The sequence below is a fragment of the Exophiala aquamarina genome (genome assembly GCF_000709125.1).
Source record: "Exophiala aquamarina CBS 119918 chromosome Unknown aczIA-supercont1.6, whole genome shotgun sequence".
NCBI classification, from domain to species: domain Eukaryota; kingdom Fungi; phylum Ascomycota; class Eurotiomycetes; order Chaetothyriales; family Herpotrichiellaceae; genus Exophiala; species Exophiala aquamarina.
Genome location: NW_013550582.1, coordinates 762,722 through 782,198, shown reverse-complemented (window position 1 = coordinate 782,198; position 19,477 = coordinate 762,722). Strand labels below are relative to the sequence as shown.

At 51.7% G+C, this 19,477-nt stretch overlaps 4 protein-coding genes across 4 annotated transcripts; 3 read left to right on the top strand and 1 right to left on the bottom strand.

Moving 5' to 3' along the window:
* Window positions 1–494: 494 nt before the first annotated feature.
* Window positions 495–1,613, top strand: A1O9_07677 (uncharacterized protein; the record flags this gene model as incomplete). Its single annotated transcript, XM_013403232.1, has 3 exons — window positions 495–1,025; window positions 1,132–1,357; window positions 1,423–1,613. The coding sequence occupies 3 exons, from the start codon at window positions 495–497 to the stop codon at window positions 1,611–1,613; spliced, it is 948 nt and encodes a 315-aa protein (XP_013258686.1).
* Window positions 1,614–2,448: 835 nt separating this feature from the next.
* On the bottom strand, window positions 2,449–6,255 carry A1O9_07676 (CAMKK protein kinase; the record flags this gene model as incomplete). Its single annotated transcript, XM_013403231.1, has 1 exon — window positions 2,449–6,255. One exon carries the CDS (start codon window positions 6,253–6,255, stop codon window positions 2,449–2,451), a length of 3,807 nt encoding a protein of 1,268 aa, XP_013258685.1.
* Window positions 6,256–15,433: 9,178 nt separating this feature from the next.
* A1O9_07675 (uncharacterized protein) lies at window positions 15,434–17,317 on the top strand (the record flags this gene model as incomplete). Its single annotated transcript, XM_013403230.1, has 1 exon — window positions 15,434–17,317. The coding sequence occupies exon 1, from the start codon at window positions 15,548–15,550 to the stop codon at window positions 17,315–17,317; it is 1,770 nt and encodes a 589-aa protein (XP_013258684.1). The 5' UTR covers window positions 15,434–15,547.
* Window positions 17,318–17,958: 641 nt separating this feature from the next.
* A1O9_07674 (uncharacterized protein) lies at window positions 17,959–19,338 on the top strand (the record flags this gene model as incomplete). The annotated part of the gene is made up of 1 exon (XM_013403229.1): window positions 17,959–19,338. The coding sequence occupies one exon, from the start codon at window positions 17,959–17,961 to the stop codon at window positions 19,336–19,338; it is 1,380 nt and encodes a 459-aa protein (XP_013258683.1).
* Window positions 19,339–19,477: the final 139 nt, after the last annotated feature.

Genomic DNA, 19,477 nt, shown 5'->3' with positions numbered 1-19,477 from the left:
AGGACGTTTTATCCAGCATTGTCGGATGTGAATTTGTGGAGGGCAGGGACTTTTAAGCTGCGACTGGTGGCCTTTCGAATGATCGCCCAGCCTTGCGGACCCTATCCGAGTTGGGATAGCGTCCGACAGTGCTGCAGGGCAATCTAGAAGAGCCGCTCCATGTTGTCTGTGGATTGCTTCAAGAAAGCCGCTGTAGTCTGGTCAGGAAACTTGAGGTATTCTGGTCCTCGGCCGAACGGTAAAAGCCGGTGAGCATTAGAAATCAACATCGCCAATGTATGTAGGTTGCTCCGACAGGGACTGTAAAGTGTCGAACTGCGTCACGGAGGGTCATTCAGACCAAATCCAATCAAGTATAAAAGTACCACTGCGCTATAGTTCTAGTGATGAGTGATATAGTTCAAACGGCACCCAGTTCCTACGCAAGAAAGAATATCTTAGCAAAAGTCACCAGAAACACTTACAGAAGTCCCCTAAGCCACCAATCCCTAGAAATGGATCAAGCACTCATAGAGAAGCTGCTCAAGTCAGTCTCCGACACCAACGTGACGAAAACCATCCATCGCAAGGCATACCCAGCCATCTCACCCTCGAGACCAGAATTGAGCCAAGCCGGCAAAGTCGTTCTAATACCCGGCGGTGGCACCGGCGTTGGTATTTCCATCGCACGAGCTTTTGTGCGAGCATGCGCCGATACGGTCATCATTATTGGCAGGCGCGCCGACGTGCTGGCGGCGGCGACGATCCAGCTCCAGAGGGAGGCCAAGACTGTAGGCTCCAGCACCAAGATCGTCCATCGCACTGTCGATATTGTGGATGTCACTCAAGTCGACGCATTCTGGAAGGAGCTCGCCGCACAGAACATCATAGTGGACGTTTGGGTTGCAAATGCAGCCAAGTTTACGGAGCCCAAGCCGGTGCTCAAGCTTGGGGTCGAGGAAGTCTGGTCGCAGGTGGAAGTAAACGCGAAATCTCCTCTCTACTTCGCCGAGAGGCTCTATGCCCAACCAGGGGATAAGCAAAAGGTGAGCATGCCCTTGTCACCTGGGTACTTTGTTGATACTTCCTCCCATCATTATTGTGCTTTTTAATGTAATGTGAGGATTTTCTGACTAATCAAATGAGTTGCAGTTCATAGTCAACCTCTCGACCAGCGCGGTGCATATGATGGCCCATCCTGGCATAAAGGATCGCCCTGCGTACAGTCTTTCTAAGGCAACCAGCACCTTGGTTTTCCAGGTCCTCGCCCAGGATGTCCCAGCCGAGAAGGTTCAAGTCGTCAGCTTCCACCCAGGACTGATATACAGCGATGGCTGGATCAATATGGGAGTTCCTCGAGGGGACCTTTTCGACGACGGTGAGCTTGGCCAGCCCCTATCGGGTGTAGACCATTTATGCTGACAAATTTGCGCGCCGGCTTAGATGATCTTTGCGGCGGATTTGCAGTCTGGCTTGCTACTAAGGCGGCCGGATTTCTTCACGGTCGCTTCGTATGGAGTCTTTGGGATATTGATGAACTCTCCACTGGGGATATTCGAAAGCGGATTGAGGAAGATCCCTACTTCCTTCGACTGTCTGTCGCCGGCTTGAATGGAGGCAACCTGTCCGTTTAGCTGTAATCTGAGAAGCTGGCTCCATGCCACAGATAAGGAGGCTAAATTGGTTTGAACAGATTCAAGAACTTGCTTCGTGATTGTCCACCCAGGGCTGGAAGTCTTGGCTCACGTGATAAGCGGATCATCAGCTGACCGTGAACCCGCGAAGCGTAGGGAGTTCCAATTTACGAGTAGATCAACTCACTTGAGAATTTTCAGAACAGGGAGCACTAGCTCGAGACGCCTTGGTCAAGGCGAAGCGGCCAAAAAAAACCAAAAAAAAAGGAGTAAACATATAATTGAAATGTTGGTTTTGTTTTCATTCAAGCCCTCAAGAGAATCAACAGCTACGAGCATCATATCGTTCATTTCCTCCTCATAGTACAGGTAGCCGGGAAAAAAAAGAATGGCCCTCATCAAAGCTTGGTTCAATTCGTTCTGCATGCTGGTGTACTTTTCTGGTTGTGTCCCATAATCCTTTTCCACATTGGGCTTTGGTGTACAAGAAGACTGCTCGTGTTTCTTCGACTTAAGCACAAAACATCCTCCGGGCTTTTCTTGTTCTTTCACTTCACGCCTTGCATTAATGCTGTTCAATTGTACCATCCTTGCGAACATGATCCTGTCCGACTGCTGCAGTAACATCCAAGTTCATAACATAAAGAAAGGAATTCGAAGGACATCCTGCGCCTTGCTGTCTAAAATCAGGGTATCTAGGAGGGGAAAATCAGGAAATGTGTGTGATGGTGGATCTTGTTGTGATGTCATGCTGGGGAGTAGAGAGATCGTATCAAAATTCGCCGTTGTAGAAGTGAGTGAGAGGGTAGTCACAAATCGTACTTTTCATGGACATTCAACCCTTCTTCCGCGAGGGGCCCATGATCATCATGTCTTCCTCATCAGAATCATCATAGTCACTATCACAATCACCATTACCGTCATCGTAAGCTGGGCCCTGGCGGTCTTCAAGTGCTGCGCCAGTGGCGACTTGCATGGGTCTCCCATGTTTTGTTACCGTGTCGGCAGTTCGCATGAAGGATGGCTCTGTTTCCTTGACCACCAAAGGGAGATCTAGTGGGGCATCTGCAGTCTCTGGGCCAAAAAAACCTTCGCCGGGAGGTGAGGATGCACTTGAGACAATGCCAAAGCTCGGAATGGACATGCTTTGCGAGACACTACTAGCGCCGTAGCCGTCCGTTGAGGAAGCAATAGTGCTGGCTGAGGGTCCAGCTTGAATGGGTGCGGACTCAATGGATAATTCAGGAGGATCATCAGCAAGTTTCGTGCGTTGCTTCTTCAAGAATGCGATATCATCTGGTGACGGTGGACACTCGTCATCAAAGGAAGTTTGGCTCAGAGATCGAGTAGCGGCTTCGGCCTCAGCTTCTGCCTGGTAGTGAGCTTCCAAAATCATTCTTCTCTGATTAACCTCCTGGGCGTGTTCGAATGCCTCTGGTGTCGACGTTGGTGCTTGAAAGGAGGTTTTGTGAGGGGCATTGGTTGTGGAAGGGGGCACGGGGGCAGAAGTATTGTAAATCACAGGTGACATGGTGGTCCGAAGAGCGTCAGGTCGCTCAAAGGCACCTGCAGCTGATGCAGTGCTAATTGCGAGACTGGGACCTCCACGTGCTGCCTGGATGTCGCACTCTGAAGAATTTCGACTAGAGGCTCCAGGAGAGCGATCGCTCCTTGTGCGGCGGTCTCGACTTCCAATTCGGACGAGTGACTTAGTGCCTTCCCATATTCCATCAACCCTTGCTCTGACACCCCTCTCTTGTGATACTGATCGATCGGGTTCTTGCGAGATATCTGGCAATGGAGAAGGCAGTCGATGCATCTGCGAAGCCCTGATTGTCTTGACCGACTCAGCATTCGAAAAGGTCGAAACACCTCGTTCGGGTGCTTGGGGGCGTGGCTCTTTTTCTACCGTCGGACTGCACCCAGCAGATGCTGCCTTTTGACCCGATAAGCCCTCGCTGAAATACTCTTGCGGGTGGTCAAAAGGGCTTGCGGTCTGACTTTGCGCTAGTGGATGTTCAGTGTTCTCTCGAGAAGTCTTCAGGGCGGTCAAGACTTCGTCCCCGCGAAGGCTTGATCTCCGTGCTTCTCTCATCTTTTCCTTGTCGAATCGCCCGACTGTGCTTCCACTGGATGGCGATGCAAGTGAATCGCTCGAGTGGCTGGTGGACGTTGCAGCGCTTGGGGCTCGTTTACGGGTATTGGTTCGGCCAAGCAGACTGCCTGCAATTCGTCCAGCTGTGTTAAGCGCACGCTCGATAATGTTGCGTTTTCCGACGGCATGAGAAACTTCTTTTTCGTCGACCTCCAAAATCTTCTTCTTACTTTCCTTCTCCAGTCCAGTGTTCAGGATCCAGGAATCAGGATCTTGCATGCCCTCGGTAACCCATGCGTGTTGCTTGGCTTGGTCGATGGTCATTCTCTTTGCGGGGTCTTTGACCAGGAGACAGCGAATCAGATCTCGCACAGCCTCGGGAACCTCTTCGAATTTGAGCTCGAAGTCCAAACGCTTGTTGCTATTGATCGAGATTGGTACTTGGGAGGATGGTCGGTCTTTTGACGTGTCCACAGGAACGAGCCGTGTTTTGGGAAGGAAGACTTCTGAGGTACAAACTGCTGCATGCAAGCCCATTCCTTCGCTGGCGTAAAAGGGTAGGCGAGCATAGACCATGCAGTAGAGAGTGATGCCCAAAGCCCACAAATCCAAGGCGCCGGTTATCTTCGGAGCGGCATTGTCGGCAAACATGGAGACATCTTCATAGCACAGTTCTGGGGCCCAAAAAGCCGGCGTTCCTACAGACCTCGCAAGGTCCTTTTCATCATCGAGCGAGGCAACGTCTTTCTCGGTCAGGTGATTCTCAGGATCCTTATCAGTTGTGTGACGTCCGAGATAGGAAACGCCGAAGTCTGATATTTTGACAGTACCGTTGCTACCAACGAGGAGATTGGCAGGCTTGATGTCGCGGTGAATGATTCCAATGAAATGGAGGAACTGAAGGCCAGAGAGAGTATCTCGAATTGCACGCCGGGCTTCTTCAAGCGTCATTGCAGGCACGTAAGAAAGCTCGTCATTGGCCTCGAAATTGAACTCGGAAGACATGTGCGACGCAGCGCTGGCTGCAATGCTGAATTTGCGGTCGCGGTAGTCGCTGGGGTCGTATGCACCCCACATGCTGCCCATTAGCGCTGTGTCGCCGAGGTTGGCATGGTCGTCATGTGAGGTTGTCCGAGATGGCCCAGCATTAGAACTGGAGCCGTAGAATTGCTGTGAAGGAGTGCGTGAAATATCCAGGAAGTGGTCATCGTCCTCGAACGCATCACCGTGTTCCAGGCTCCAATTCGGCACGGAGTGAAACGCGGCGTTTCGGGTTCTGTCCCTGTCCATTTGCTCGTGTCGGCGTTGTGCCTGAGTGACATGGAAGATATCTCGTTCACTCGGTTCAAGTGACAGGGTTGCTCCGCGGCGTTCTTGGTCAAATCTGGCATTGTTGACAGATAGAACTTCACGCACACCAGGCTTTCTCCACTTGATTTCACCTTTCTCTACGTACTCGAGAATGAGATAAACCTTGTTCTTGTTTGGGTCATCAATGACTTCCAGGAGACTGACCACGTTGGGATGTCGAGCTTTCTTCAAGATGGCCACTTCTCGCTTGGTACGGTCTTCAGGCGCACCTAGACGGCCCAGCCGGCGCTTGACCGAGTATCTAGGGACGATTTTGATAGCGACCATAGCGGCAGTCTCCATGTTTCTTCCGAGCTTCACCTTGCCGTGCTCTCCACGGCCAAGTTCCTGCACCACTTCGTAGTTGTTGATGAACTTGTTCCCCGAAAAGGTGTCATGTTCTATCTCGGCGAAGTCTGTCTCTTTTGGAGCCTGAAGATGGTGTAGCTGTGGGCCGAGATCATCCAGGGAGGAGGCAGAGGGAAGACGGGCTGAAGGACTAAACAGACCCGGGCTCGACATTGGGGTGTTGTCAGCGGTCTTGGTGCTTTGATTCACGGAGCCCCGGTCCTTTGGTTGTGATATCCAGTTTGACATGTCGTTGTAAAGGAGATTCTGAGCCGGGTGTGAGCTTCTGGCACGCAAAGGAGGGTGAGGCCTGGCGTTGTAGAATTGCGACTGTAAAGCAGCAAAAGACTGGTCAGGATAAGTTGGACGATCCAAAACAGATCGCTTTGTGGTAGATAGTGAGGCAGATTTGATGTGAGTAGAAGTCCGTCGAGCCCGTATTTGTCCATGTGAAGACCTCGCTGAAAGAGCTCTCGAGACAGAGGCTCCAGAGGTATCAGCTTCTCTTTCACTTAAAGCCTTGAGCGATTGTGAGGAGTTGGGCGCGGAAGAAGGGAGGGACTGCTGGGTCCGTAGTGGGGCAAAAGCTGGACTGGGACTATCCTGGTGTGATATTGAATCCAAATCGGCGCACAGTGCCTCATCAATAGGATCAACAGAGCGCTGGGCAGAAAGCGCGGTGGGCGTGTTCCGTTGTGTCAATATATCATCCCCATCGCTGCGCGCAGAGTCCACTGTTGCATGGTAAATTTGGGCGGATGTTAGAGGGTCCAGTGTAGTAGCAGTTTCCGTGGTGCGACGGGCCTGCTGTAGGTTTGGATCCCATCTTATTCCAGTGTTCTCCGCCATTGTTGGAAGGGACGGGGTTCCTATTTGTCTTTTTGAGTTCCTCGCGTGACTCTAGTAGAGTTTGGTCGACTTTACGCAGACTCAGAAGTCGCCTCCGCCCGCAACGCAGCAAACATCCAAGTCGGCCATGTGCCTTTTTCCCAAGCACCTGGGGCGTAGAGGGTATCGAATTACGAAAACGTTCGCCGATTGGTGCGAGAGCGTGATAGGGTTGAACAAAGCAAAGGCTGAGTGGTTCGGCAGAGGCAGATATGCAGTGGCGGGACTCGATGAAGCAACGTCTCGACCAGCGAGGCAATATCGTCGATTGTCAAGAGAGTGTGATTGTAGTAGTAGTGTGTGAAATGCACCCTTAGTGTCTGGCAGACGTGTTCGACCGGCTGTTAGATACCGGCTGCGACAGAGGATAAGCGGAACTCAACCACGGCGGAGCAGAAGCGGGTCGGGCTTGAGGCTACAAACAATGGTTGTGTGCGGTAGGACGAAGGGGTCAAAGAACCGAAAGATACAAAGGCATATACTAGAAAAATGGGAAGAGGTGAAGAGAGACAAGAAGATCGAGGTCGGCTGGCAAGGGCAAAGGCAGCACGAGGACTGAATTGAATTGGTTGGAGGGCAGTTTTGGAGCGCAGGACAGGATACAAGAGGCAGTCAGAGCAGTGGCGCGGAAGCAGCAATAGCACCTGCAGCATCCAGTGCAAGCATCACCAATCCAGCGCAGGGCACCCGTCGGACCTTTGGTGGTGGGTGGTGGGTGGGTACTGTAGGAGGAGCAGATAGTCACTAGTTAGTAGTGGCCCTGGTGGGTGGTGCAGTCATCAGTGCATCACTGATCAGAAATGATGATCAGAAATGCTGAATGACGGCGAGAGGTGGAGGCGCTGGAGGGGGCGAGGGTCCCAAGGCCGCTAAGGATTAGTTGCCTCTGGTGCCCACTCCGGCCCCAGGCACTAACTAACACGGCTAAGTAGTTAACCGTCTAGGGCAGCTTTCTAGGGGACGTTAATTACGAAGACGCCCGTCCTCGCAAGTCAACTCTTTGGCTCGCTTTTCCCCCAGCACAATCCCCCTGCCGTCCTGCTCAACTACTCCGTAGAGTATGTAGTAGACAGAGGACTATGCTACGAAACCTCCGGATATGAAATAAATGCCAGCCCGGGCGTCTGTGGGCGTGGCGACCTACTAGTCCGGAGTGTTCCGGGGTAGATTCTTCTAACTTGCCGTGGTCTGTCAGTGTAAACAATCGCACCCAGTCGCCAAGTGTGCATCTTATTTACTCGGTGCGCCGTGGTTCTACTGCATTGGCTACTCAAGGACCGCTGGGGTTTCGATACTTTCTAGGAGTTCGGCCCGCTCTGGCTTTCGTCGGTTGAGCGCCCATCTCTATCAAGCGTTCCCAACACAGGTGGGTGCGTTCAGCCATGCATCAACCACCACCACCACAGCTCGAGTTTGACATGACATGTTACGAGTATAACCGAGTTGGTCTCTGGTTTTTGCTGCCTTTCCCTTTCCACCCCCTGCCCCATCACCCAGCTGCAAGTGACACACCCAACAAACAAGCCACTAGCCACCACTCTGCAGGAGGCAAATCCACCAACCCCTCGTGTCCAGCTTGGTGGTCAGGTTAGGTTGGTAACTACAGACTTGGTCGACCAGGGCTGGGAATGCTTTGTACCCGAGTCCCAAGGCTTCGTGCGGGCCAGGGCGAGGGGCGAACGGGGTGTTGCATCATTGCATGGCAGGGCAGGGCAAGGCATGCTACTGTACAGTACAGAGTAAGTGTACATGGTAGGCCCTCGAGCCTCAGATGTGCCTCCATTCTTCTTGAACGACCTCGCTTGCAGTATGGATCTTGACCTAGTCTCGCGCCAATTGCGCATTTGTCCACCTGTGTCTTGAACGGCAATTAAAAGTGCGAGAAGACACAAGCGAAGTCCCGAATACATACTACTGGTTGCTACTGATGATAGCCTGATTAACGTCGAAGTATCTACAGTATGTACATACATACATATATACCTTAGCTACTACTCCGTGCAATTGAAGTCACCAGCCATTTGGTGGTTGGAGCACAAGTTTGCCATCCGCACGTGTGCGGCATTTCAGTGCCAGTGAGACCTTGGGAATCTCTCTCTGTGCTCCGTGTCGGGACATTATGGAATAAGTTTTATCACTGCGCGCTGGCGCTGGAACTTGTGAGTGGTTAGTAGGCATACGAGGTTCCAAGTACCGTGGACTGTGAGCCCCGGCAAGCCACGACTCAGAATCCCAAGACTTATCTTCGTCAGGCCACTGCAGTTTGCCGTGAGCAATGTCACCACACGTTTGATTGCAGGGCAGATGCACCAGCGGACATGGCAGATATCAAGGGCCTCCCATTGCCAGAGGGCCAGCCTTCGATAAACAATCATCACTTCGGTCATCCATCCTTGCATCAATGCAGTATCTGTTCTGACAATCTCAAGGTAGGTGTGAGCACTGTACGAGGCAAAGGCACGGGTGGCGTTGGGAGACCGGGAATAGAATCAGACAGGTCTGGATAGGCTTGTGGAGACGGCCAGTGCCAGCCCAAATCGCCGTGCCAGAGGCCTTTAGGCTTGAAGGGAGGCCCAGGGGAGCCCAAGACGACCAGGGTGAACCCCCTCGCAGCCACTCGGCCGAGCAGGGATCAGGGCCAAATAAGCATGGAAGGGGAGGGGCTTGGCCTAGCAGCGCCAGCCGTCCCCTGGGGCTGCGCCTTTCCTCCAGCTTCGCCTCTAACTGCTTGGTTAGTTACTGACGCCTGTGGCACGCGTCTAAGAGTGCTGCATAGAGTTTACAGGCAAGGTGTCGTCACATACTCCCAATCTTATGTAAGGTACTTGGATGATGAGGAACAACGGACAATCCTGCAGGCATTGCACCTGAGCACACGAGCGAACAGATCTCCTGCCAGAGACGGCTGCCAAATCACCCAGAAAATGTTGATGTGGTCGTTCGTGACAGGCACAGACAGGAGTGCTTGAGGCAAATGCATGCGATGGTACCCGAATCCTGCTGGGGCGGAATTTTCACATGCCAAATCAACCAAACCCGTTCAGAGGAACGATCAACACGATCAACACGATCATCACGACCACCCTTGCCCTCACCAAAAATCTCCCACGAATATGGCTCGTTTTCCTCTCTCCCCTCGGAGATTCGCCAAGTTTTTTACGAGGTAGCGAGCACCGCTGAGTATGTACGGATATGTACTCCGTACCGAGTATAGCATCGAGGGTCATGCTTCTTAATTGATTTCAGGTGTCGCCAAACTCACGGGGCTTCTGACGCTTACTTACTATTAGCAAATTTAGATACCTTTCACCACCTTTGTCGCGGTTTGCGATTCTGAGTCCTTGTTTTCGCCGTTCACACTGTTCCTCATCTGGCTGAGTTTTCGAAGACTGCTCCATCCTGTACTCGTAAATGCGTGCCGCCACGCCTCCGTCTCTCGCTCATCCCCATCAACTCCACTTCTTCCACTAAGCGCACTTGCCCAATGACTCTCGCGTCAGGATGACGATCGAGGACCACCATGCGTGTTTGGAGCCCACTGTGGGCCATTTACTGTGGGTCATGGCATGCTGTGGGGTCCCTTTCGGCTTCAAATCATCGCCAGTGGTCAGGCCATTCTTGTGAGCAGGCAAAGGCAAGCCGTCGCGTGCAGTGTGTGAGGTACCAGGACATACCGAGTACTCCTCCTCGTGCGTTCCAGAGGAGCTGCTATGCCAACACCTTTCCTCGTAGCCTGTGCACAAGCCGTCGAATCCCACCCCAATTTTAGCAGGTGAAAGCTGCCGCCATTATTTTAGTAGTGGTATCCGATCGGTACTTGGAACGTCTACCTCGTACTTTACATGGTCCATAATTGATTCTGCCTACCTAGTACTCCGTACATAGCTAGGTATAAGGAACACTTGACTTGGTGCTATTATCATCTAGCTGCTTGGCCACGATGAGCCGCCCGCAACAGACCCAGGAACATACGTATGAGGGTCCCAGACTGCAACACTACCTTCCATCCCAACAAGAAGCATCCGGATCACCTTGCTCAGCGAAGAGAGAAAGGTGCGGCTGACGAGATCAGACGACGGAGCCGGGGTCCCCCACACACTTGGTTTGAAAAGGTGGCCAACTGGGCATCGGATTTCCAGGCCTCAAACAGCTACTGGCGCACGTACAGTCTGTATCAGGTAATGCCATTCCCTCTTCCTCGACGACTTCACGTACAGTGCATGGATGGATGGATGGATGGATGCTCATGCGACGTTGAAATATCGCCTTCATGTCAGACTTGACCCAGTACTACAGTACAGAAATGAGCTGTGTCTATAGAGCATGCCGGCCGCTCGCCTATTCGGAGTAGCACGCGCCCGAACAGTGAGGTTTTATTTCTTCACTACGAGTAGGATTACCTAGCAAAAACGCAACAGCAATCCACGACAAGCGTCGGCAGAAATATGGCGATTTCTGGATTCGCCGTTGTCTGGCAGGTATCCGGGGTTGTTTGAACGAAAGCTTGTTCAAATATTTCCCTCCATCGGACGCCCGACACCCTTCGCCAGCTACCAGTGTGGTGTCACTGTCAGTATGTAGTGTTGCTCCTCGACCATCAAGCTACTCGTTCGGTTCAGCCGTGGCATTCCTCCGTCGCCTCGACTCGCGAGTGGCCAAATGGTCTTCCAAGTACAAAAGCCCATCACAGTTTTGAGTTTCCCTTTCCCGCAAGCCCAGGGAAACCCCTAAGTGCTTCATCTGGGGGGGGGCAAAAGTTAAGACACTAAGAAAGCTCTTAACCTAAATCTCTCGTAACCTAGCTCAACTAATAACTAGCTCATCAGCCACTGCGGAAGATTCTGCCTGTGTCATGCGCACCATCGATGATGATCCTTGGATCTACGAGGTGCCCTTGACAGAAAACTCGTACTACTGTACCCCAGTCCCTGGCATCCCTTGCTACTCCAGTGATCACTGATCGCTGATCGGAACGTTCAAGTTTTAAAGGGCACAATTAGCTTTCCTTCATCGGCTTTAATATAACAACCACCTCTGATTATGACGCCTGCAGCTTGTGCTTGTGTCCGAGAGAACAAGAAGTCGGGTCGAGAACCTGACAGACTAGTATACGTATACCGTAGGGCCTCGTAGGTAGGCCGACCAGCACGGGGTACTAGTTATGTAGCCAAATCTTTCTCTCCTGGCCCGGCTAGCGACGGTCTCGATTGTCAAACGCGGACCCCCTTTTGGTCCATCTGCATGAGAGCTGGGACTCTGGGAGGAAAGGAGGGACACCACGGCGGTTCAAGTTGGCGAATCACGAGCCATACGTTGATTTTGTCGACGCCTGAAGAGTCAAGAATCAAGACTCAAGACGGGGCCGATAGAGCATGGGCTTGAGATTTGCGAGTCGATAGGTCCGGAAACGCACTGCATGCGTACAAACGTACCTCCTCAATCTTGTTGCTGTGTACGAGAGACAGACACACCCTCTCACGCAGCTGCAGCTGCAGCACTTAGTCTTTTGAGTCAACACCAGTGCGAACCTGGAGGCAATCGGTTGGACAGACTACCCAGGTAAGGAAGCAAAGGTTTGTCCCAAAGGGTGCTCGGCCAGATGTTGGCGATGTACCCCGTACATATCAATATTGAGCACTCCGAAGCCTGTATCTTGCCTACCCAGCGGTCAGGAGCTTCGGTCGCTTACGTTTGCTGCATAAGGCTGACATACCTGTCAACCTCATTGCAAAGCGGCCAATGTCTGTAATCTGACATATCCAAAGCCTTTGTCACAGGAGGTCGTCGAGATCCGTAGCTGAAATGGCCATCGCCTATTGTACCTTCGATCAGCTAGGAATTAATTATGCCCGTGTTTCGCTCAAGTCATCCCTATGAGCGACAAGCGAGTACAGCTCTCGGGAATAGCGAAGGACTTCCCTTGTCCAAACTTTCTCAGGTTGAGTGCCGTGCCGATGCGGTGCACGTTGTGATGGCCGAAGCGATTCTGGCAGCTGACCAATGGCCTTCGCCCCTATGCAGTGTATGATGAAGACGGTTTCGAGGTAATCAGTCAGTTTAGCGCGAGATGTTCCATTTTGTAGGGGTGATGACTTCGATGGTGCGTAAACAACGAGGCTAGATAGACTGCCTTGAACACCTTCTCGTGTTCATACTCTATACTCACGCTCCTAGTCGCTTGTCAGTTAGCCGCAGACCCCGGGAGCGACGCCATACAGTCTGAATTGAATGTCTCGCGCCGAAGTCTGGAATCAAATATTCAAGCGGGTTCCGCCCCCATATATGACACGCTCTCGGGCATCTCTTGGATTTTATCAACGTCATTGTCGACAACGAGCTTGCGTCCACCCTTGTCATTAGTCTTTGCAACGCTTGAAGGAAACTCACCTGCCACTTTTTCCGACTTGGAGTCACCCATTCTGCCATTCTGGGCTATGGTTTATGACCCAAGGTTAATCGGGCATCAGAAAGAACAGTTGAGTAAAGATCTTGTCCAAGGGTCTCCTGCGTGCTGGGTTGGACTGCTGACTGCCGAGCCCCTTTCCAAACTTGATCTGATGGTCATGCTCGATTCACCTCTGGAAGGGCAACCGCTTTATATTGGTCATTCTCATCCACCTACGCTCCTGCTTCCAATAGGCAGGATCTGCCGCCCTAATGGTTGACATCAAAAGCTTATCCTAGATTTTAGTAAGATCTGTTGAAGGGCCATTTTCCTCTCTATATCTCCTTTGTCATTCTCGTTTCCTACCTCAAAGATTCTTGCCTTCCACCCGTTGATCGCAAGGCAACTGCTTCAGGCTCTCGAAAGTCCTACCTGTCAGGAGAGTGAATTTCATCAAGGATGACAGCTTCCCGCGTGATGCTGTAGGAGCGGCAGATGTAAAAGCGGGTCGAGTCCGTCGACTCTCACGTTTGATAGTTAATATACATAGTGCTTCAGCCGAAACAGGTTCGTGTAACGAGCGGTGACATTAGTTGCAGAGGTGGAACCATCGCAGCATATATGTGTAAAGACCAATTTTGTTGCGAAAGGCCATGGAGCATGCTATCTGTGGGCATGAGCCTTGAGGGTCCATTCCACTTGCGGTCAACGTATGATATCTGAACCCAAGAACCGGGCATTGTTCGAGGAGACATAAATATGTGGTTGCCAACGGGGTGTCGGGAGTTTGGTGTCGGGGATGGTTGATTATTTCTGCACTATCTAGGGCATGCCTCGTCGGTATCACCCCGCTTATCTGTCACAATTTAGGGGGGTTTCTTGCATCCACTGTACCTATTCGAGCAAGTCCTATTCTTGATTGTTTGCGATACTCGCCTCTCCCCTTGGTAGAGGTACGAGGTAATCCACCTGTGAATCTAGTTAGTGGGCTCTAAACTTTCCAAAAAAGACCGGAGTCACGAGTTTCTGGGATGTTTTCCATCTCGGCTTGGGATCCATCAAGTTTTGCTCCTCTCGATGGCTGGTCAAAAAAGGATTCGAAGGTATGCGTATGTGGGCGGGAGAGGGTTTCGTTTTCCGCGGCTAGCTCGAAAGGGTGCATTTGCGAGATATTCTGATTGACAGCGAAACCTTGACAGATCTTTGGACACTCTCTCTTGCAGGGAATCAAGATAAGTAGCGCAACGGTATCCCTCACTAGTAAATATAGGCAGTGTTTATGATTTCCCCGTCGTTCCTACGGTTCCTGATTGCTACCTTGGATGAAATTCGAGACAATTGCCTCATAAAGTAGCGGGAGACACCCGCCGTGACTAAGCGAGAAAGGAGCAATCCATTGCTTCACTTTTCGCCAACGAAGTATGGGGCTATGGATAGACAATGGAGATCGCCAGATAACGCAATCTCGTGGCATTGGCTTCTAGAGTCATCGTCAACAAGAACAAGGCCTGTTGCATTCTAGAAGCCTTGGAAAACAAGCATACATGACCACGATGGATACCTGGGGATTTGATTCCGCTATCGATTGCTAAAGGGATTCAGATAGAAAGAGGCTTCGATCGGGATGTGGACTTCCCGTGAACACCGTCTTTTCAAGGCCTGAATATGATGATCCTCATCCTACGAGGACGAGGATGAGCTATCCCGTCAAGCCCCGGCCCCTCAGCCACGATTGAAATTTACCCCCTTAGGCTGTTGGCAAAGACGCTCTATGACGCATTCCTGACCTAAGCAACAGAAAGCGCAATTGTCATCAGACTCTGTTAGCCTGGGTGCTGGGTGGGTGCTGGACCGCTGGGGGCTAGCAGGGACTGACGGGTGTGTAGCGCTTCTTTACGCATAGCCTTCTCCCTCTATTCGGCGTCTGACGAATCTCCCAAGTCTCCCAAGTCTCCCAAGTCTCCCGTAAGTTCTCAATGCTTGTTGCCGAAAACTCGCGACATGTACGGAGTACTACTACTCTATCTTGCACGAGGCACTGCTGTTCTCTCCCCCCTGCGGCCACCCCTACGGCATTCAATTCCCATCTTGCTTAAGCGAGCGATTTACGAGATAGCTTTCTACGCTTTGCTTGCTCGATTGCTGCCAGACGGTGTGATTTCTAATCGCATCATGGCGATGCGATCGGTACATCGATGATGGCTCAATCTTTTGGCCAAACAGCATCATATTGCAGGCCGGGAATTAGTTGCCTGCATTATTACTTGCCTTCACACACTGCTGCCAAACGCGCTTTCGTAACCTAATACTGACTGGGACTTTGTTTTCGACCGAGACGAACCCGTTCACAAGCCATCATCCTGCCTAAGTCTCATCAGGCTTGGGGCTGCATCGGCCGTCAAGATTCGGTCCAAGGGTCCAATCATGCGCCGCTGATGGCCTTCAGGAAACGGTTAGACCGTGGATGACACTCCTCATCGGCCAACACCTCATTGGGACGGGGTCAAGGGTACCGTTAGCTCCTGGGCGATTGGGAATACTTCCATGGAAATCTGGATTGCTGAGCTAAGGATGAACAATTCCATATAGAATCTACTTTCAGCTTCTCGTCATTTTGCATCATGGGACTTCTATTCAAAACCATCGTCGCTTTCCACGCGCGGAACCATGGCGACTCTTATATACCACAATACGGTGGCGGAATTTGGATCATCTCAGCACGACAAAATATACCTCATGTCCAAAGAAACTAAAGACACCAATTCCACGGAGCATCCAGCACCCTTCCGCGGTGAGTTTTCCTTTGTCAATAAGGATGCTGGCAATATCGACTCGAAAGACCACAATGCTGCCGTATCGTGGCACGTCATGAACCGGTACGAGAGATGGAAGAAGCAGGAACAAGCAAAGAAGCTGAGGGCATCCGCAAATGTCCCCGTCGGCCCATTTTCGCCTCCCTCGCACCAACACGTCTCATCCTCGTCCTCATCCTCACAGTCGCAAAGTCAGCAGGCGCAGATCCGACAGCAGCATCAGTCTGTACGTCGTGTTCCATATCTCAACCCTAGAAGAACACCATTGACAAATAGTTTTCAGCCCAAGTCTATACCATCCTTGATACCTTTCGGGTTTGACCCATGGACTGCCGATCCATCGCAACTAGGCTACCCAGGATTGGGCTCGACACAACCATCAAGCAGTGGCTTCCAGACCTCGGCGGCATCGACACCTTCTACCCGTTCTAGCATCATGAACGATGACCCGACATCTTTATTAGGGACTATGAATCAACAATTAATCCTCCCAGAAAGCCCATTCGACCCAGATATTGCTTCTATGACCCCACTCGTCAACAATTTAATCGGCTACGCCTACGAGTCTTTCATTCCATCGATCTGGCCCAAAGAATCCGAGAGAGCCCAAAATACCTGGGAAGTTGCTAGGAGTTGGGACGACATAGTTCTCATCAACCAGGACACTTGTTATGCAAATGCTTACCTGAGTCTTCTTGCAGCGGCGATGGGCAGCCTTACTGACGACGACAACCTTATGTATCAATCCCGATTCTACCAAGGACAGGCCATGACCGAGTTGCGCCAGCGAGTGTCTGCACAAGGTAATAAGGAGCTAACCACACTGAAAGCTATTTTGAAACTCTTCTCTTCTGAGACCTTGGCCGACAACACCTCGACCGCACGCATGCATCTCAAAATGCTTCGCAACCTTGTGAACTCGGCCGGTGGTGTGATATTGTTGGATTCGTGGTTCCGAGAAGATCTTTTGTCTTGCGACTGCTATTTCGCCCTCAAATTCGAAACCCGGCCGCTCTTTCCTGCGCAGGAGTGGACCCCGGGTCCACTCAGTCAACCCTGGAAAGCACGGTTGATGGCAGCAGGTATTTATGGCGACCATTCGGCAGCGGTTGATCCATTGATTGAGAATCCTCTGATGAAAGCTATTATTACTGACCTGCGAGAGCTCTTCAAAGTGGACGAATACACTCATGGCCACGACGTCCCGAGCGACGACCAAGTACTTCGATGGCGGCAACTTCGCAAATTCGATTGCATTTCACGTCTGGCAGACCACCATGTCGACCTGGCCATCTACCCCCATCTATTCAGTTGGCCTTTGACCCAAGACTATTCATGCCTTGTGACAGCCTTGATGGCAAACATGGTGCTTGGATCACCAGAACCCGTGCGTTTTGGGGGGAAATTGATCAAAGATATTCGGAAGAAGCTCATGGAAAGCGAGAGGAAGGGTGAACAGACCCAGTTCAAGAGGCTTCGTCTATGGGCGCTCTACGTGGGCGCTCTGGCTGAGAAGGTGCATCTTACGGAGAACGATGCCCTAGGATGGTTCGAGGCGAGTTATCAGAGTCTAGCTGCTGACATGGGACTATCTGCGTGGGAAGACGCTAGACGAGTGATGAGGCAATTCTTGTTTTCGGATCATTTACATCAAGAGATTCACACGGGAAGGTTACACCGCATTTCGGATATTAGGCAGGGCCTTTATGCAGCGTCAGGTTGCAGTTGGCGGGAACCGATCAGAGAGCCCGGTCTCATTGGCGAGCCTCAGGATGAAGCAACCAGCAGTATTGGAGCTGGAAAGCAGCGGGCCATTGATGAGTAACATAACACGCGCGAGGCAAATTGATAAAGAGTGGCCCAGGCCGGTCTAACGAGAACGAAGGCTTGCCTGTCATGCAGTGAGCAAAGGGAGAATTGATGGGGCACAAGTCAAGACGATGAATTTCTCGCTCAAGATTCAGGAGTCCGGAGTGTCTCGTACAAGAATGACAGATGTGGGTGCGGCAGGCCCTTAGCCGAGAGTTTAGTGATTGGTCCGCACCGATTTCCAGATTGAGACGATGGTGATGACAATATAAACAGGACCAGAGGAGCATCTGAATCCAGGATAGGACTGAAGGACCTAGGTGCAAAGGCACATGCTGGCATAGGGAATGGCAATATTGTACGCTTTTAATGGCGGAAAAGGTTCTAGGATTCTGGGTGTAAGTTTCACAATGACTTTACATCACAGGGCGACCAGAGAGGCGCAACGAGATAGAGAAAATGAGAAACACCGCCCTTCGGCTGACTTTCCATATGCGGTGCGCAAGGAGAAATAACCGGTGCTAATGATACTAACTGCATTTTATGAGGAGCTTTACGGAGTAGGGCTTAGCGATCGTCTACAACCGACAACATGCACAGCGGTGAGGCTTTCTTCCCACGGCGGCCGTTGCTCCCTTTCTCTTTTCCCTTCTACAAATGCGGACGGCTTTATCGCCGCTCCTGTTGTCCTCCAGATGTCTGCTGGCTGCTGGAAAGCCCGCCACCGTCTGGCCACCCTCGGTCACATTCGCTCCTATTCATATAACAGCAAGCAAAGGAGTGGCGACCTCCGACCACCCAAAAGGATGGAGTTTGAGTGACTTGTCCACCGTGTCCACCTCCACCTCGCCTCTCGTTTTCCATCTCACGTCCAACGATCCGTACCGTAACCTCGCCATTGAGCACTATATCCTCACCAATTCATGCCCCAACTCGCGCATCCTTCTCTTCTACACGAATCGGCCGTGCGTCGTGATAGGACGCAATCAAAACCCATGGCTTGAGGCAGATATAAAGAGACTGAGAGAGGGCCTAGAACCCAAAGGTGATGGATTTCTCGCGGCAGGAGCCCATGCTCCTAGCATTCGACATTCGACCTCTCCAATGGACCTCATCCGCCGCCGCAGCGGGGGTGGGACTGTCTTTCATGACGATGGAAATTTGAACTACTCGGTCATCGTGCCCAATTCCAAGACTTTCAAACGTAGCACGCACGCCGAAATGGCGGTGCGCGCTCTCAAACCTTTGTCCCCCAGATATGGCTTTAGTGAGCTAAAAGTGAATGACCGTAACGACATTGTCATGAAGGACAAAGGTGACACGCTGCAATGGCTCAAAGTTAGTGGCAGCGCGTACAAGATTACCAAAGGAAGGGCGCTGCATCATGGTACACTATTAATTTCGAGCCCCTACCTACACAAGATCTCGGGTCTACTGAGAAGCCGGGGACGAGGTCTTATACAAGCGAAGGGTGTTGAGAGCGTTAGAAGCCCTGTCGGAAACCTAGCTTGGACACCTGACCCCCAGGCGAGGGACGCAGTGAAGAAAGTCATGACAAATGCAATAGCGCAACATTTCTGGGAGATGTACGGTGATGGTCAGGGGCGCAAGGAAAGCCACAACGAGGTTGTCCTTGGGGACGAAATCTTCGATAACGCTGAGAGACCCGAGATTCCTTCCCTGGCCTCCGGCCTCGCCGAACTCCAGACCGAGGCCTGGATTTATGACGGGACCCCACGCTTCGAATTCGCCGGCGCCGTGGTCCAGGGCACCCAGGTGAAATTCGAAGCCAACCACGGCCGAATCGTGTCTCTGACGATCGAAACCCCAGGAAAGCGATATGTGATGGAAGAATCCGCCTTACGGGCCATATCAGAGTTAAACGGCCACGAAGGCAGGCTGATCTCCATCCGCGACTGGTACTCATTCCTCCGCGAGCGCATCACGGAGTCGATTGGCAACAACTCCGATGGCGTCGACTTCTTCATCCCCAGGCGCATCTCAGAGGAGCTCCAAGACATCTTCCCTGCCGCCTAAAGCAGTGTGTTCTTCCGAACTTTGAAATCAGAAGAGTCTCCTGCACCCGGTTTGATTTCAGGCTCGTCGAAAACCCCGAACTGGTATTTGACAAGCAGGAGAAGTCGATTTAGAACTCCGAGCCCTGTGTCTATAAACC